Source organism: Carassius gibelio, chromosome A25 (assembly GCF_023724105.1).
Source record: "Carassius gibelio isolate Cgi1373 ecotype wild population from Czech Republic chromosome A25, carGib1.2-hapl.c, whole genome shotgun sequence".
Classification (NCBI taxonomy): domain Eukaryota; kingdom Metazoa; phylum Chordata; class Actinopteri; order Cypriniformes; family Cyprinidae; genus Carassius; species Carassius gibelio.
The window spans coordinates 11002595-11021171 of NC_068395.1; the positions used below are offsets into that span (position 1 = coordinate 11002595).

Below are 18577 nucleotides of genomic sequence, written 5' to 3' on the forward strand. Positions count from 1 at the left end.
AAGAATATGATTATGGTTGTGGTAGGTGTAGACGTTAATAAACCATAACTTTATAGTAGCATTTTTCGTTGTTGAATTGTACTACCCCGTTTTAGTGGGAGGTAGGAAAATCTGACAGCGTAGGACAAATCGACAGAACACCGTGTCTCTGCTTTCCGCCATTTTCAAATATAACGACGACAACTCCTACTCTGTGGCATCATGAGATAGTAAAGTTTCCATCGTATATGGAAAGCCTTTGTAACATTTAATCTATAAGCTGTACCAGTATCTTTTTTCAAGTTATTAGTACTTATTTTTTAGATAATAGTATCTTTTACATTAAATTCTAGTACTTATTCATTAACTAGGTACTAGTGCTTATTCTTTAGGTACTAGTGTCTTTTGTAAAGTTACTAGTACTTATTCATTAGATACTAGTACTTAAAGGTGCTGGAGGGAACTTTTGTAAAAAAATATTTTTTACGTATTTGTTAAACCTGTCATTATGTCCTGACAGTAGAATATGAGACAGATAATCTGTGAAAAAAATCAAGCTCCTCTGGCTCCTCCCAGTGGTCCTATTGCCATTTGCAGAAACTCCATCGCTCCCGGTAAAAAATAACCAATCAGAGCTGCGGTCCGTAACTTTGTTTGTGTTCAAAATGTAGAAAAATGTATATAATAAGCGAGTACACCATGAATCCATTTTCCAAACAGTGTTTTTGGTTTGTCCTGAATTACTGGGGTGCACCTATAATAAGTGTTTATATTCTGACTATTTTAGATTGTTTCGGGGATACCGCGGCGGAGTAACCCAGTACCTTTGTGATTCTTCATAGACATAAACAGAGAGAAGTAGTTCCGGCTATGATGTTCTTCCGCAAGACGCAAGCAGTTCTGTTTATTAACCGCTAGAGAGTCAAAAGTTCCCTACCACAGCTTTAATCATTAGATACTAGTACTTATTATTTAGATACTAGTGCTTATTTATTATGTACTAGTACTTATTCATTAGATACTATTACTTTTTATTAGGTACTAGTATTTATTCATTAGATACTAGAACTTATTGATTAAATACTAATAATTATTTACTTATTGAGTGTTGACTAGTATGTATTCCACTAGTGACTTGTACTTAATTTTTATGTACGAGTAGTTATTCATTTGGTACTAGTATGTATTTTTTAGATACTAGTATTCATTCATTAGATACTAGTACCTATTAAATAGACACTAGTACTTATTCATTAGATACTAGTACTTATTCATTAGCTACTAGTACTTATTCTAAATGTTACTAGTATGATTTTTTATTTTACTAGTAATTATTTTTGTTGAACTGTAGCCATTTGGACTAGTCATGACATAAGACGAGTAAAAAATGTTCATGGTAATACAACACGCAGAATAAATTTGCAGTAGGATTGCATTTTAAACTTTATTCTCATAAAAATACGCGCGATTGTTTGAAGAGCAGAGATAAAAGCATATATTGTCTCAGTCATTGTTTATTTTCATCAAGTTTCATCAGTAAAACATCTATCTGAATTTTTATTCAGCTACATCTACAGCGAAAGTTTAATTTCCTGGAACTTCTTCAGGGAGTCTCACTTGTGGAGTTTCTGTGCGAGGACACCCTCCTGTGATGAGTATGAATTAAAAATAAATTAATTGAGTACTCATTATTGCCCGCAAAACCCTAATTTGAGTAAAAATAGCTAAAATAGGTAAACATTTGCAATGCCTTACATTCTTCCCAGGGGTAAAGAAGTGTGCATTTTTTTGTGGCTATATTTATTATTATATTTATTCTTACATAGGCAACTCAGTTTTGTATATTATCATCAAATAGTGTTATTACAAAAGTAGTACTCCTTATTTTGTTTAGAGTTTTTATTTAGAAATAATAACTATAAATATTATTAATTTTATTGACATTGTTTGTCTGAAAACGACCAGGTTTGGATTTTGGGTGCCCTGTACAGAATATTAATTTAAAGACATTCAGTGTCTGCAGGACCAGTGTGCCCTTTACAGAACACGAATGTAAAAACATTCAGTGTCTGTAGCACCAGTGTGCCCTGTACAGAATATTAATGTAAAAACATTCAGGGTCTGCAGCACCAGTGTGCCCTTTACAGAACATGAATGTAAAAACATTCAGTGTCTGCAGCACCAGTGTGCCCTGTATAGAATATTAAGGTAAAAACATTCAGTGTCCGCAGCACCAGTGTGCCCTGTACAGAACATAAATGTAATAACATTCAGTGTCTGCAGCACCAGTGTGCCCTGTGCAGAACATGAATGTAAAAACATTCAGTGTCTGCAGCACCAGTGTGCCCTGTACAGAATAATATTGTAAAAACATTCAGTGTCTATAGGCACCAGTGTGCCCTGTACAGAATAATAATAATGTAAAAACATTCAGTGTCTGCAGCACCAGTGTGCCCTGTAGAGAATAATAATGTAAAAACATTCAGTGTCTGCAGCACCAAAATATGGACACCCTTGGTAAATAACGTCTAATGTCTAAAAAGTACATCCATCTCCTTGTTTCAGTTTCCTGTTTAATCTCTCTCCTATATGTTGCTGGCTCATTAATATTCAACATACAATTACCATACTGGTCAAAAATGCAAGTTTAAAAAGTACTAGTATCTATTAAGTTCAGGATATCTCTGGTCTAAAAAGTTACTAGTAACTAAAAAATAAGTACTAGTTCTTTTTTTTTTGTTAACACAAAATTGTAATTAAATACTAGTCACTACTGGAATAAGTACTAGTATCTAATGATTAAGTACTAGTATCTAATGAATAAGTACTAGTAACTTTACTAAAGACACTAGTACCTAACGAATAAACACTAGTACCTAAAAAATAAGCACTAGTAGTTAATGAATAAGGACTAGTACCTAATGAATAAGTACTAGTACTTAATGGAAAAGATACTAGTGTCTAAAAAATAAGTACTAGTAACATGAAAAAAGATACTAATAGACAGCTAATAGATTAAATATTACAAAGGCTTGCCATACATCATATGCGCACTTCGGAATCTTTCCGGAAGTAGTAGGTCATCAGTGTACTTTTCACCTACTGTTTTTAGAATTCTATGATTTCGTACATACTTCTCTGCTCGCGTACTGTTTTTGCATACTATATAGTAGGGAAGTATTCGATTTCGGACAGAGCCCCTATGACTTGTGTGTCAATGCCTTGAACAAATGGCGAAGACTTATGATTACCTCTTCAAACTCTCGCTAATAGGAGACAGTGGAGTGGGAAAGACATGTCTGCTGTTCAGATTCAGCGAGGATGCGTTTAACACCACCCTCATCTCAACAATCGGTCAGTTCACCGGTGATCTGGTAGAAGGGACTGGATGGTGTCCTGTTATCTGCAGGACAATAGTGCTCAGATACAGTAAAGCTGTAATAATGACGTTTCTAGTTACATTTGCATTGGTAAAGTAGGTTTAAAAAGCACCTGTGTGTGTGTTTTAATAAATCATGTGATTACGTGTTACATTAAAACATCTGGATTTGTTTTGAAATGCACAGGCCTATGAGAGACTCAGCTTGCTTATGTAGACATATTTAAACAAATATCTCTGTCTAGATAATTTATTTATATATTTTAAATATATATATATATCTGTCTGTGTATACAGATACACGCACACACACACACACACACACACACACACACACACACACACACATATATATATATATATATATATATATACATACTCTCAAGTACATTTATTTCGCTTTAAAGATTTTTAGACAAAATTTGGCTTAAGAAAATGATTTTGCTGTATGTGTGAACATTGCACACTTGTCTTTCGTCTACCTGCACAGAGACTTTAGTCATTTCCTTTGTTGGTTTTTCCATCTCCTCTGCCAGTGGAAAGCCTTTGTAACATTTAATCTATAAGTTGTTCTAGTATCTTTTTTTCAAGTTACTAGTACTTATTTTTTAGATACTAGTATCTTTTCCATTAAGTACTAGTACTTATTTATTAACTACTAGTGCTTATTTTTTAGGTACTAGTGCTTATTCTTTTGGCACTAGTATCTTTTGTAAAGTTACTAGTACTTAATCATTAGATACTTGTACTTATTCATTAGATACTAGTGCTTATTTATTAGGTACTTGTACTTATTCATTAGATACTAGTACTTATTTATTAGGTACTAGTACTTATTTATTAGGTACTAGTACTTATTTATTAGGTATTTATTAATTAGATACTAGTACTTATTTATTAGATACCAGTATTTATTTATTACACAGTAAAAAACATTGGGTTGTTTTTTTTAACCTAACCGCTGGGTTACACATATTGGGTCAATGTGTTGGGTTATGTTAAAATTTGTTTGGTCATTTTTTTTTCGCCGTTGGGTTATTTTTAGTTATAAACCAACTGTTGGAATAAATATGTTTCCCGCTTCACTCCGTTCAAATTTTAACGGTCCAGTCAGCGACTCAGCACAGACATCAGCGGCAGCCTGCATGATTATGAAGGGTAAGTAATTGTTAATATAATCTAATGATGTATATAACTGTTGTAATATTAAGTAATGTTTCTGATACGTTAATTATAATTTTTTTATACGTTAAAAAAGTTTATTCCCTTTAGTCCGTTTGTTTCCCCCAGAGAATCAGATCGATTGTAAATGAATGCTATTCCTGTTTGTTTGCCAGCATTAATACATTACAAAACAGCTGCGCTGTTGACACCTAATTTATTTACTTTATATCTTCAAGACTTAAATCTTTCCACATTATTGCTGTTACTGTATTTGGTTGCGTTGTTGCAAAACTTAATTGTTAACTTTTCATGATTATGAGGCTTTTAACTGACTAAAGTTATGATTAATGACTTTATATATTTGAATGTTTGATTGACATGACACCATTACGTTATCGCCGACGACATCATTACGTCGAACTTCCCATCACTATTGAATGAACCTGCAATTTTCTGTTATAAATGTCCAAAACCCAGATGAAAGAAAAGCGCACAGTCATGAGGCAATCCGCTCTTTAAGCGAAAATTTATACCAGTGCCCCAAATTTACATAACGTTACTCCTACAAACAACCTTTAAGAGGGGAGCGTAAAACAGAAGTCATAGCCGTCTTAGCGCACCAGCCCTAATTAATTGTACAGTAAAAGTGTTTTAATGGTTTATTCATATTGAATATTGTTAAGCATCTATTAGAATACCCTATAATTACAGCAATTTCTCTTATGAAGCTAGATTGATTGACATGTTTTTTAAATGTGTTGTAATAAATGTGTTTTTACTTATGTTTTAGACAATGGACTTTTTCGTGAAGAAAAAATTGCAACAATAAAATTTCTGCCTGTTAACCGAAACATTTCAAGGTAGGTAACCTATTTAAATTAATGATACATAAGTTTTCAATTTTACTTAGACCTATGACTTCCAAAAATTATGAAAAAAGACAAATGAGGTTAAATAAGTGTATTGCTGCATTCCGTCCAACTAAGCTTCCTTTCATTTACAGTGTACTTTTGTTCCTTCCTACAAGTCCAAATCAGTTAAAGGGTAAAGGGTGGTAAAATTTACTCAGATTGGCTGCAAATATTGCCACAAATTTTCTGGAGGGAGTGAAAACTGGTTTAGTCTGTCTCTTAGTGCGGTTGATAGTAGATCCTCACAAAGACTGTAAAAACGTAAACTTTAAGCTTAGTTCTTTTTTTTAACTTGTGCTTTCTCTGTACTTTTGTCATTTAAAGGCCTTCGTGCAGAAATTGTCTTTAAAACCCTTCCTGCCATCTGGACCATACCACACAAATGGAAAAATGGTGTGCACATCATACATGGAAATGAATCGGTCTTTCATTGACATTCATCCTGTAAGTAGAAGCAAAACTTAAAATCACAATGCCCTGTGTAGTCAAGTCACCTTTATTTATTTTGTATAAGACACATGTTGTACAATAAAAATCGTTCCAAGAAGATATTTTGAAAAAAAAAATTACAGAATTTTCATTTTTGGGTGAATTATCACTTTAACCAATTTAAATTCGCTATAGTTTTTAACTCATTTAAATTTAATCATTTGTAAAGTGAGTGTATCAATGAAATATCACCACAATGCATGTTAACTGAACTTTTCTTTTTATTATTATTTTAAGGTTGGCACTAATTATTGCTGTACTTGAATCATGAGACAAGCCAGAATCCACATGTCCTGGTGCTTGGTGAAAAGGAAAACTCCTCCCAAGTTTTTATTATTTTAAAACGGGGAGGAAACATATGACTAAGGCAACCAGCTTCAGCAGATTTTTGAGTTTACTCAACTTAAAGGTCAATTAGTTGTACAAACTTTTGTGCATGTTAAATCAACATAATATATTAAGTAGAGGTGGGCATAGATTATAGATTTAATCTAGATTAATCTCACTGTGATCTTGAAATTAATCTAGATTAATCTAGATTAATCTATTTTAAAATGGCTCATTCGAATTCTGCCGACGGCATTCAGAATATGTGTGTTACCCAAATAAAACTGACAAACAGTAAGTCTTTGAGAAGAGGTTTATCAAGCTAGATGGTGCATTAGAAATGTACATCTCCTGTTTCTAAAATGCATCACAAACTGCTTGAAAAAGCTGTAAACTAATTCCACATTGCACAAGCGGGGACCCGGTGAAGGTTGTACCAGTGGGCCCTGTTTGAAATTGTCTAATTTGTATGTTCATTTATTTTTATTTATTTGTGCTATTTACACAATGTTTAAGGTTTTTTCAAGTTTGTAGGTGTCAAGTTACAGAAACTAAATAATTAAATGTAAAAAAGCACTGGATAGTCTTCAATGTAAAAATGAAATATACAATGAAACCTACATTTATTCAGACACCTTTAACATTTCTCACATTATTACAGTTTTGCTATATATATCAAAAAATATATCTGGTGTCTGAATAATTTTTGGTTTGACTGTTAAAACTACAAAGTAGTCAAGAGCAGTGAGTGATTTTCATTTTCTTGGATTAACATTACAGCAGCCAGTAGCTAAATTAGGCGCGGTCACTTTAAGAGATGATGAACACATCCAATTTAATACACATCCCATTTTTTTCCTCAACTGTTTACTTTCACTTAAGAAATAACTGACTGTTTTTTCGAGCATAATTTCCAAGGTGGATATTTTGACATATTTCGTATGTATTTGTCGGCACTAGAGCAAAAATAAGCAAATTCGATGTTCAAGTGTTTTGATCAAAACACTTGAAAACACTTATTTTTTGTGTCTCGAGACGCCTTTCTCTGCGTGAACCCTGAACACCAGAACACCGCAAGTACTGAATTAAGCTCTTTCACATCTTGTTGTTTGTTTCAAACTGCGATTTGTATTTGTTCGTTCCGGTGCAGGAGGGACTTCGAGGAGAACTTCGCAGAAGAGAGCACGGTTCAGTGTCGCTGTCCGTTAGGCTGGCTTCAGCCAGTCGGTTATATAAAATATCAAGGTGAAAGTCATCATAGCTCGCTTAGTATAGACCCAGCTCCCAACCCAACTTTGAGAATAGATTAACGGCGATATTTTTTTTATCGCCCGATAAGAGTCTTGCGTTAACGCAGCACGCCCACCACTAATATTAAGTTAAGTGAACTTTTAGTTAAACTTCCAATTTTGTGTTTAGTTGACTAGAAATATATTTTTAAATGATAAAAACTCCATAAGTTTACAAAACCTGATAGTTGAAGTTGCTTTAAAAAAAAAACATGACAAAACTTAAGTTTAAGGCAACCAGCTGCCGAAGGTTTTTGAGCTCTCATATTATTATTATATATTTTTTTTACAGTGCAGCTTCAGAACTTTAAGTTTTACTCAAGCAGTTTAAAGTTCAGCACAAAACTCTCAATCCAATATGAGTGAATTAATTTATTATAGAATCACAATTTTTTTTTATTTCATCATTATGATTATTTTATTTTTTTTGTAGAACAGCAATTTAAATCACAAATTTAAATTCGTTTGAATGATAGTGATGTCAGATTCGCGAACAAATCGTTCAATTTAACCGGTTCTTCTTACTGGTTGAACCAGTTCACCAAATCGAACTGAATCGTTTGTAACGGTTCGCGTCTCCAATAAGCATTAATTTTTAAATTACTTAAGCTGTTAACTTTTTTAATGTGGCTGACACTCCCTCTGAGTTCAAACAAACCAATATCCCGGAGTAATTCATGTACTCAAACAGTACACTGACTGAACTGCTGTGAAGAGAGAACTGAAAATGCAAACCGAGTCGAGCCAGATAACAAACAATAGACTGACTCATTCTTGATTTGTTACGTATCCTCACGCTTTTTATCCTTGGCCTTTTCTAGTGGGAATACTGCGTATCACGTAGACTACACCTCTTTGCAGATGCACTTTCATGCGAGTTAAAGTTCCACACTAGGCTAACGTTACATAGTTTTGCTTCAGGTAGAATGATAAGGCTAATTATATATGCTGGCCACTTTCTAAAAGAACCTTACACAGTTTAGATAAAGTTAATAATGAACACAATGTTAACGTAGCCTGCCTGTGATGAAATGCCGACTGCACACATACACATGCTTAGTCTTGTGATTCCACAACTTCCCTTGATCATCCTCACAATTTGTTGCTTGTAGCCATTTTGTCCTCCTTTCCAATTCTGTATGTTTATAAGGAAGGATGTAGAACTTCAATTCATAATTTGTTAGTTTATTGGAGGTACAGAAAACAACACAACAACTCTTCTTGCATGATTTTCCCGTGTATTTCAATTGGCGCCATGGCAATGTTTTCCCCCCACGGGCTAAATTCACATCACGTGACGGGGGGTTCCCGGGGGCGTTCCCAGACCAACCATCTGTATCTATGATCACGGCTATCAAAGTGAACACGTCTATAAGAATAGAGAGAGTGGATTATTTACTTTGGCACATTTGTGTTATTACCATCTGTATAAGTGGCCATCAGCGCTTATTTGCATTGTAATTCATAGTAAATGCTGCATTTCTAGCAATCTCAGGATTTTCTGGAACTGGCAAACAAAGTTAAATCTTTTTTTTTTCTTGTTATTCTTATTTTTTTTACTCAAATTATTCTTATTGTATTTTTCTAGTGCTCAAATAAATCACTTATATGATGTCTAAGTTTCTGTCTAGTGTTTTATAATGAAAAAAAACTATGCAGTGGTATTTTTACTGACTAAATAGTTTGTAGAAGCCTTCAATACTGTTGGTAAATATGTTTATATTTGGGGGGTGGGCAGTGTAGACATAGTCTCATACAAATATTTGCAGTCTCATTTTTCATGATATCTTATTCAGATTTGAAATAGAAACTCATGAGACATGTGACTTTCAACCCATTACTTTTCTAGATTGCTCCAGGTATAATTTCATGTATTTTCATATCAAATAAAAAAACATTTAAGTGTGGTAAAAAAAAAAAAAAGAAAAGAATTCAAGGCAGTTCAGTGTCTATAACTTTTAATATTTTTGAGCATTATCAAATCTAGTTGATAAAAAAGTAAAGCACAAAGGGTCTTCTTTCCAAAGACACCAAAATTATGTTTGTAACACACTGAAGTAGGAAACTGTTACAATTATAAGTTTGGTAGAGCACTTTCAGCTGTGAGTCCCACAATCGGGGGTGCTGGCTAACAGGTTAAATAATTTTACTTAATATATATAAAACAGTGCTTACCTAAGTCATGATACTGTCGGGGAAAAAAGCCAACGAATGACTTAAAGACTTCTCGAAGACGAAGCAGGGGAGGTTGAACTGACCAGTTTGGAGCCACCTAAACAGTTGTACAGAAGCACATATTTTGAACGAATACCATTCAGATCACTGTTAACTGGGCGCCGCCCCAGGTAATTCTAAAATGGCGTAAAAAAGCGCATATTTTGAACAAACATATTTCAACTCTTATGGTAAATATTATATAGAAAACACCACCTACAGGAGAGATTAACTTACACTGTCAGGCAGAAAAAAATAGGCAATGTCTGACCTGAGGCAACAATAAGACCAGGTGGGAAAATTTAACTGCCTAACTTGCAGCCACCTATGTTGTACAAAAGCGCATATTGTGAACAAACTTCATTTAAATCATATCGTGAATTGATACACATAGAACTACACTTACCAGAAATTAATATGGCGTTGTTTATAAAAAGGCGATCGAACTGCGCATGCTCATAAGTCTTTGTGGGCAATACTAATAACCAACTTAAAGTTGTTAGTTGTTCTAACTTGAAACATTAATTTGGTGTAACAAATTGATCTTAATTTCTATTTAACTTACATTTCTGTGTTATCTCAACTTTTTTAATGTTGAATATTGTAATATTGTAATACAAACTAAGTTGGATTTTTTTTTACAGTGTAGTACAGCTTATAGATTAAATGTTACAAAGGCTTGCCATACTTTGCATTTGCTCAGCCCATCTCAGCATTCTTCCGCCAATGCAGCCGAGCTTTTGATTTGCATCTGTTTTCTTGTGCCAGGATATCCAGGACCCTGGTTGTAGACTGTCTGCACTTCCCCTCACTTCTCTGAGGGTTGTGATATTGCTTAACTAATCTGCTTGATAAATTATGTTCCTCATAGCTGTAGCTAAAAACTTCTGTTAAATTACTGAATGTAAATGTATTAAACATTTGTGTCATTGATTGACACTACATTATCTGAAGAAAATGTGAATAGTGATCACTCAATCAAAACTCACCATCACGATACTAGAGTGTTGCGGATGGCTATGTACAACTAATATGTGACTATGGAGCACAAAACCAGCCTTATGTCACTGGGGTATATTTGTAGACAAAAAACATTGTATGGGTCAAAAATGATCAATTTTACTTTTATGCCAAAAATCATTAGGATATTAAGTAAAGATCATGTTTCATGAAGATATTTAGCAAATTATCTACTGTAAGTTTGTCTAAACTTAATTTTTGATTAGTAAGATGCATTTCTTCAAATCAACTTCAAATAAATTTTTTTCAGTATTTCGATTATTTTGCACCCTCAGATTCCAGATTTTCAAATAGTTGTATCTCGGGCAAATATTGTCAGATCCTAATAAACCATACATCAATGGAAAGCTTATTTTTTCTGCTTTCAGGTGCTGTATATATTGGTCCACTTAAGGTCCAGGTATATTGTTGTAGCATTAGACATTTTTCCACAGGAAAACCTCACCACAGAGCAACTCATTTGACTAGTTGTGTAAGACATTTTTTATTATTAATTTCTCTAAATTTCCACTGGATGCCACTTTTTGTGTCATACATTATCTTAAAAGACTGATCTTTCAGTTCTTTATTAGAAATATTATCATCTCTCCACACCATCAATATTGAAAGTGTAATAAGTGAAAGTTAAAGTGATGTGTGGACAAGTATGTCCCACACACACACACACACACACACACACACACGTTGAGTTTATTGTTGCTTGGCACATAGCATTTGTGTGAGACTAGCTGGAATACAAAAAAACAAAAACAAAAATTTTGTCCACTATCCAGCAAGAGGAGCAGTTTAATCCCAGGAACCTATCCACTGCAGTGCAACATTGATTGTTTCTCTTTTTCTCTGTTGCCAGGAATTGATTTCAAAGTCAGAACTATTGAGCTCAATGGGAAGAAAATCAAGCTGCAGATATGGTGAGCCATTTGTTGGTCATGAATAAGCAGCGCTAAGTTCCATTTCATATACATTTAATTATATTGTCATTTACTCTTTATCTTCAGGCGTATTTAAAGCTGTGCAAACTGTTGGTGTGTTAGTTACAACCTAAACAGAATTTCTGAATATAGTGAACACAAAGCTTTTGCTCTTAATCAGAGTTAATTGCTACAAACAGTTAGCTTTGAAGCTATTAGAGAAGAAACCTCTAGCATAAACACACACTTAATTAATCTTGCATGCAAATATAGATATTTTTGTCCAATAAAATGCTCTCTAGAATGAGAATAACCTTTTAAAAAAAGAAGTACACGATAATATACTTTAAAAGAATTTACTTACGTGAATGTAATGGTTTCAGGTACTTGACTACATATTATTTGCAATTAAGGTGCTGGTCATATAATTAGAATATCATCAAAAAGTTGATTTATTTCATTTATTCCATTCAAAAAGTGAAACTTGTATATTATATTTATTCATTACACACAGACTGATATATTTCAGATGTCTATTTCTTGTAATCTTGATGTTTACAAATGACAACTAAGGAAAATCCCAAATTCAGTATCTCAGAAAATTGGAATATTGTGAAAAGGTTCAATATTGAAGACAACTGGTGCCACATGCTAATCACTTAATTAACTCAAAACACCTGCAAAGCATTTTAATGGTCTCTCAGTCTAGTTCTTTATGCTACACAATCATGGAGAAGACATTGATGAAGCTGACTTGACATTTTCCAAAAGACGACCAAAGGTCATTGCAAAAGAGGATGGCTGTTCACAGAGCTCTGTGTCCAAGCACATTAATAGGGGAAGGGAAGGAAAAGATGTGATAGGAAAAAGTGTACAAGCAATAGAGATAACCGCACCCTGGAGAGGAATGTGAAACAAAACCCATTCAAAAATGTGGTGGAGATTCACAAAGAGTGGACTGCAGCTGGAGTCAGTGCTTCAAGAACCACTACGCACAGACGTATGCAAGACATGGGTTTCAGCTGTAGCATTCCTTGTGTCAAGCCACTCTTGAACAACAGACAGCGTCAGAAGTGTCTCACTTCAAAAAGGACTGGACTGCTGCTGAGTAGTCCAAAGTTATGTTCTCTGATGAAAGTAAATTTTGCATTTCCTTTGGAAATCAGGATCCCAAAGTCTGGAAGAAGAGAGGAGAGCCACACAATCCACGTTGCTTGAGGTCCAGTGTAAAGTTTCCACAGTCAGCGATTGTTTGCGGTACCATGTCATCTGCTGGTGTTGGTCCACTGTGTTGTCTGAGGTCCAAGGTCAACACATCCGTATACCAGGAAGTTTTAGAGCACGTCATGCTTCCTGCTACTGACCAACTTTATGGAGATGCAGATTTCATTTTCCAGTATTCATTTATCATTGCTGCAGTAATTCAGGCAAAAGGAGCCCCAACTAAGTAGTGAGTGCTATACATGCTCATACTTTTCATTTTTCTACATTTTAGTTTGCCAAGATTTTCTTAAAATCCTTTCTTTGTATTGGTCTTAATTTATATTCTAATTTTCTGAGATACTGAATTTGGGATTTTCCTTAGTTGTCAGTTACTTTCATCAAAATTAGGGGTGCTCCGATCACGATCGGCCGATCGTTAATGCTCTCTGTAGTAACAGCTGCTCTATGTGAAATCACGCACCTGATGGAATTAACCGCTGATTAGAAAATCGGCTTTACTGACGAGATGCGCATAACGATCGGCCGATCGTGATCGGAGCACCCCTAATCAAAATTAAAAGAAATAAACATTTGAAATATTTTAGTCTGTATCTAATGAATTAATATAATATACAAGTTTCACGTTTTGAATGGAATTAATGAAATAAATAAACTTTTTGATGATATTCTAATTATATGACCAGCACTTATCCACTTAGTTTAAATTTATATTAAAGGGATAGTTCATCCAAAAAAAATGAAAATAACCCCATGATTTGACTTCAAAAATCTTCAAACCACTTTAAGGCCTCCTTAAATGCTTATACCTATATATCAGTTAAATCTTGTAGCCTAAACACAGGTACCAGAATAAAACATTGATTTTCAAAATCTTATAAGTAATGTGTCAAATATATAACCACACATAATTATAAATGGTAAAATTGACATTTTTCATTCTGTTTTCCAATCAGCTAGCAAATTAACAGTTAGCAGACAAGCTCTGTGTATTACTCATCAGTTAACCTGCTAGCTTAGCATACCAGTAACCTGTTATTAACATAGCATATCACAAGCCCATTAACCTGTTATCTTATCATACCACCAGCCTTTCAGTCAAATTTCGAAAATTAGCTACTTACCAGAGCTTATGCATACCTTAACTGATAGGCCTAATAGCCTACATATAAGTTTTTGCTAATATGACGGAAATGACGTCACACACTGTGGCTGGTCTTCCTGTTCAGTTAGGTGACTTATGAAGGATGAGAAATGCAGACAGTAGTGTCATGGACAGGCTGTACATCCGTACCTCTAAGGATGTTTAATTTAATTAATCTCTGTAAACGAATGTGAAGTGGTAAGGCTGAGCGGGGTGACAAAGGAAGGAAGGAACGTGTTTGTGTGTGACTGTCTGATTGTTTTACAGGGACACAGCAGGGCATGAAAAATTTAGGACGATCACCACGGCGTACTACAGAGGCGCAATGGTAAAACAGCATTGGTTACTACTCATGTCTGTGTAAGTGTAGATCGCTGAAAATGCATTTTTCATATATTTTCACATACGTATTTCTGCTTGGCTTGTTTTCAGGGCATTATGTTGGTATATGACATCACCAGCGAAAAGTCATTTGAGAACATTAAAAACTGGATCCGCAACATCGAGGAGGTAACATTGAGGAGGAATATGTGTGTCTGGTAACATGTTGAATTGATAAAGTATCATCATTTAGATCATTTGGTCCAGGTTGGGGGGGGGGGGTGTCCATATTAGGGGGTCATTGAATTATAGGTTTGCTAGCCACTCTGTAAATTTATATAAAATATAATTTATTGTTTATTTGATACATTTGTTTGAGAACTTCTCAATTACTAATTTCAGCATGCATCATCTGATGTAGAGAAGATGATCCTCGGAAACAAATGTGACATGAACGACAGGAGACAGGTGTCCAAAGAGAGAGGAGAGAAAGTGAGGCCTCTCAAGTCCTACAAGCTTACAGTTTTTCATACAAATAACTATTATCTATTAAAATGAAGAATAAAGAAAATGCATTTTATTTTAAAATGCCATTCTTGTAACATTACCTGTTTATTATAAGTATGTTATTTCGAATCAGATATACATTATTTTGAGTGAGATTGGATATAATTTTTTATTATATATTTTGTATTTTACTTTAATTTTTTTTTATTTTTGGTAGTTTTTTGTTAATAACTGTTTTAATTTTTTGCCTTTTTGTCCAGTTGGCAATTGATTACGGGATCAAGTTTTTGGAAACAAGTGCAAAAACCAGTATAAATGTCGAAGAGGCCTTTTTCACACTTGCTAGAGACATTATGGCTCAACCTAACATAAAAATGGTGAGTGTTTTTGTAAGGTTTTTCTTTGTTGTAAAAAATATCTATTTTACTAGATATAATTTATTATTATTTGCATTTTTAAAAATCGTTAGAATAAATCACATTTTAAAATTGCATAAATCCATATTTTATAACAATTTTAAAACTGCATTTAGTTTGATATTAGTTGAGCTGTTACAAAAAGTGCAATACTTGATATCATTAACCATTAATTGTACATCAATTATTTAAAATTGTTTACAATTATTTTAAACATTAATAATTGTTACAATGAAACACATGTTCACGAACAGTCACTAATGCAGGTAAAAAAATTTTTTATAATTGCATTTATTTTGATATCAGTTCAGTAGTTAAGTACAAGTCGGAGGATTATTTTAATTTTATTTTATATTATTATATACAGCTGCAATCAAAATTATTCAACCCCCTTGACCTGCAAGACATTTTGCTGTAGAGAACAACATTTTACGAAATCAATTCAACAAAGGCATCAGTAAAGTATTAGAGAAAGTTTGTTAATACACTTTTGAGTGATTCTGAGAACGGAACACTGATGAATCATGATAAAATTCAAATTGGCTCAAAACATTCATATTCAAAATTATTCAGAATTCTTTGTGCAGAATCTTTTGTTCTTTAAAATCAATAAATAAATGCTGTCTTGAAGTTTTTAGAAGCTGCTGTCACCTCTCTACTACAGTCTTGGCCCATTCCTCGCCTGAAAAAGTTTCCAGATAACTGATAATCTTTGGTTTTCACATTGCCACTGCTTTCTTCAAACCAGATATTTGCAATGAGAATTTATTCTGGAGACTGAACAGGTCGCTCAAGTACATTATATGACTGATCCCTGAACCAAGCAGTAGTAGATTTGGATGTGTACTTTGGGATTACTGTCCTGCAGGAAAGTCCACTGATCATCAGCCTCAGTATTTGCACCAAAGGCATCACAATTCTTATCAAAATGGCCTGATACTTCAAAGAATCCATGATGTCCTTCATACAGTCATGGTTTCCACTTCCTTCTACAGTAAAGAAACCCCATAACAGGACTTTTCCACCTCCAAGTTTGACGATGGAGATGTTGTTCTTCTGCTTATGAGCTTTGCTTGTTTTGTAGGAGACATACCGCTTTATTTTGAGAAGGAAAGAGGTGTAATGCGGTAGATTTTTTAGTTTGGTTTATTATTTTGGCTTTTCCCCCTCCTGAGGTAATTGACTTATTCTTTTGTTTGTCTCCTAAGTTTATGTAATTAATAAATCCTTTTCTTATTATACTTCTTGGTTTCGATGGCTTATTATATCATTTAATTAATGAAGTGGGAGATGAAACTCCGGGCATCTTATTAGGGCGGGGGTTAAGGTGCTCTATGATTGAAATAAATCCCCGTGTGTTTAGTTGAATTGTGCGGGTCGAAAATTGGCTGTGGTAGTGCAGCTTTTGTCGGACCTCGTAACAAGTGGTATTCATCAAAATGTCTGAACATGAAGGCCATACTTGTCTAGTGTTCTTCTTACACACTGCATTGAAATGGGTTACCTCCTTTCATCGGGTCATCTTGCAAGTCTTTGGCTGTACATTGCAGGTTTTTCTCAGTTGCTCTGATTAAACATTTTATGATATTGTGCTTTTTCTTCAACAACCTCAAAGGTTTTCTGGTAAAAAACACTTCAAGCTAAGGAATTAGGATGAGAACTGTGTCTCTAGGAACTTTCAATGTCTTGGAAATCTTCATATAGCTTTAGCCTTTCTAACGTAATACAATATTTATTCTTTTTAGCTTTCATGAGATCTCTGTTGACATTTTTGCTACTCAACTTCAACACACATGCATGGGCTAACTGTATGTGTAACAGCTCAAACTAATTCTGTTTTTAATAGAGTTTCTAAAAGCTCAATTATGTTTTGAGAGTGTTTTATTCCCCACCAAGCAAATATACACAATGCAATGAAAAACAGCAATGTTGGATAGGGGTTGAATAATTATGACATAGCCGTATTATTAAAAAATTGTATAACTAAAAAATATTACATTATATGTTGACAATATCACTTTTAATATGCCAGTGAGTTATAGATTCAATTTTTATTTTATCCTGGATCTTCAGAAAAGCTTGTATTTGTAAAGTACTGCAGTCTCTGAGGGGTTGAGAAATTTTGATTGCAACTGTAAATTTTTTTGCCAACCCTAATATAATTATCGTAATAAATTATTTTTAACATGTTTTAACAAAGCAGATTTTAAATGTTTCTATTTTTCTACTGACTAGAATGATGGTGGTCAAGCAGATGATGGGGGGCCTGTGAAGATTTCAGAGAAGCGCTCCAGAAAGCACAGCATCTTTAAATGTGCTCTGCTGTAACTCGCTGTGTATCTGCGACAGCCAGAAATGCTCTGCTGGTATAAAATATCACATGAGCCCCTGCAAAGAGCTGGACTATCAGGCTCAAGAATGGATGAAGGTTCATGTTTCCAAGCCTTTAAAGTCAAGATGGAACAGAGGAATTATGCAATTTGAGAGATTAAGTGGGTTCACTTGGTGGTAGAGTCACAATATGAAATGTTTCCATTGCTGTGTGGTGATAATCGAGATGAGTATGTCAAAAGATAATGGATCAGATATGAACGATTTTGTTTTGAAATGTTTTTGTAAAATATTCTTTGTGGACACATTTCAGCCAAACCTGAAAACCATCAGTGTAAAGAAAATAAGATAAATTGGGCCTGTGTTGTACTATAGCTCATTAGCATTAGGGTGATAAACTATATGGTTTATGTTCAAATTCAGTCTAGCACTGATTTGTGAAAAATGTGTGATTTTTTTGAATATGAAGATGATCATTAATTGTTTAATTAGCATTAAATTATCAATAATTATTTCATTCATGTTTTAATTTGAAAACGGGCTGCTTGGCCATGTGAAAGCATGTATAGAGACTAAGGTCTTTATGTCAATGCTACAGTTTGTTTTGTATTTTGCATAGCAAGAAAGCTTAAATGAAACATTCAGTTGACAAAAAGTGGTTTTGTATGTTTTTCATGCTTGTACTGTCATTATGTGTAGTTGTTTTTGTCAAAGGATGCAGAGTGAATGCAGTTGGTTAAATTAGCACTTTTGTTTTCAAACCTGAGACATTTTGGTCTCCTATTCAAGCTGCACTGATAGTTGTGTCAGATGAAGTAGTATAGATTACAGCAATAAAACGTCCCCATTTGGGAATTCTCTCTTCCGACTAGTGCTGATATTGGGAACCTTAATGCCTTGGAACTGTGTCCATTAATCATTTGTAAGTCGCTTGGATAAAAGCATCTGCTAAAT

The 18577-nt window shown here is 34.0% G+C and overlaps 1 protein-coding gene and 1 long non-coding RNA gene across 2 annotated transcripts; both read left to right on the forward strand.

Moving 5' to 3' along the window:
• Positions 1 to 3068: 3068 nt before the first annotated feature.
• On the forward strand, positions 3069 to 18483 carry LOC127946986 (ras-related protein Rab-8B-like). Its single transcript, XM_052543852.1, has 7 exons — positions 3069 to 3333; positions 11623 to 11683; positions 14316 to 14376; positions 14481 to 14558; positions 14772 to 14861; positions 15137 to 15253; positions 17528 to 18483. Exons 1-7 carry the CDS (start codon positions 3210 to 3212, stop codon positions 17618 to 17620), a joined length of 624 nt encoding a protein of 207 aa, XP_052399812.1. The 5' UTR covers positions 3069 to 3209; the 3' UTR covers positions 17621 to 18483.
• On the forward strand, positions 4041 to 9469 carry LOC127946988 (uncharacterized). The gene is made up of 3 exons (XR_008151206.1): positions 4041 to 5382; positions 5758 to 5877; positions 6160 to 9469. It is a non-coding gene; the product is annotated as an uncharacterized LOC127946988 (long non-coding RNA).
• Positions 18484 to 18577: the final 94 nt, after the last annotated feature.

Bases quoted from the DNA above. Each gene is read 5' to 3' on its own strand.
- LOC127946986 (XM_052543852.1), top strand. From the start codon at position 3,210: ATGGCGAAGACTTATGATTACCTCTTCAAACTCTCGCTAATAGGAGAC. The intron at 11,684-14,315 runs GTGAGCCATTTG...ATTGTTTTACAG, and splicing joins AAAATCAAGCTGCAGATATG to GGACACAGCAGGGCATGAAA. The intron at 15,254-17,527 runs GTGAGTGTTTTT...TCTACTGACTAG, and splicing joins CTCAACCTAACATAAAAATG to AATGATGGTGGTCAAGCAGA.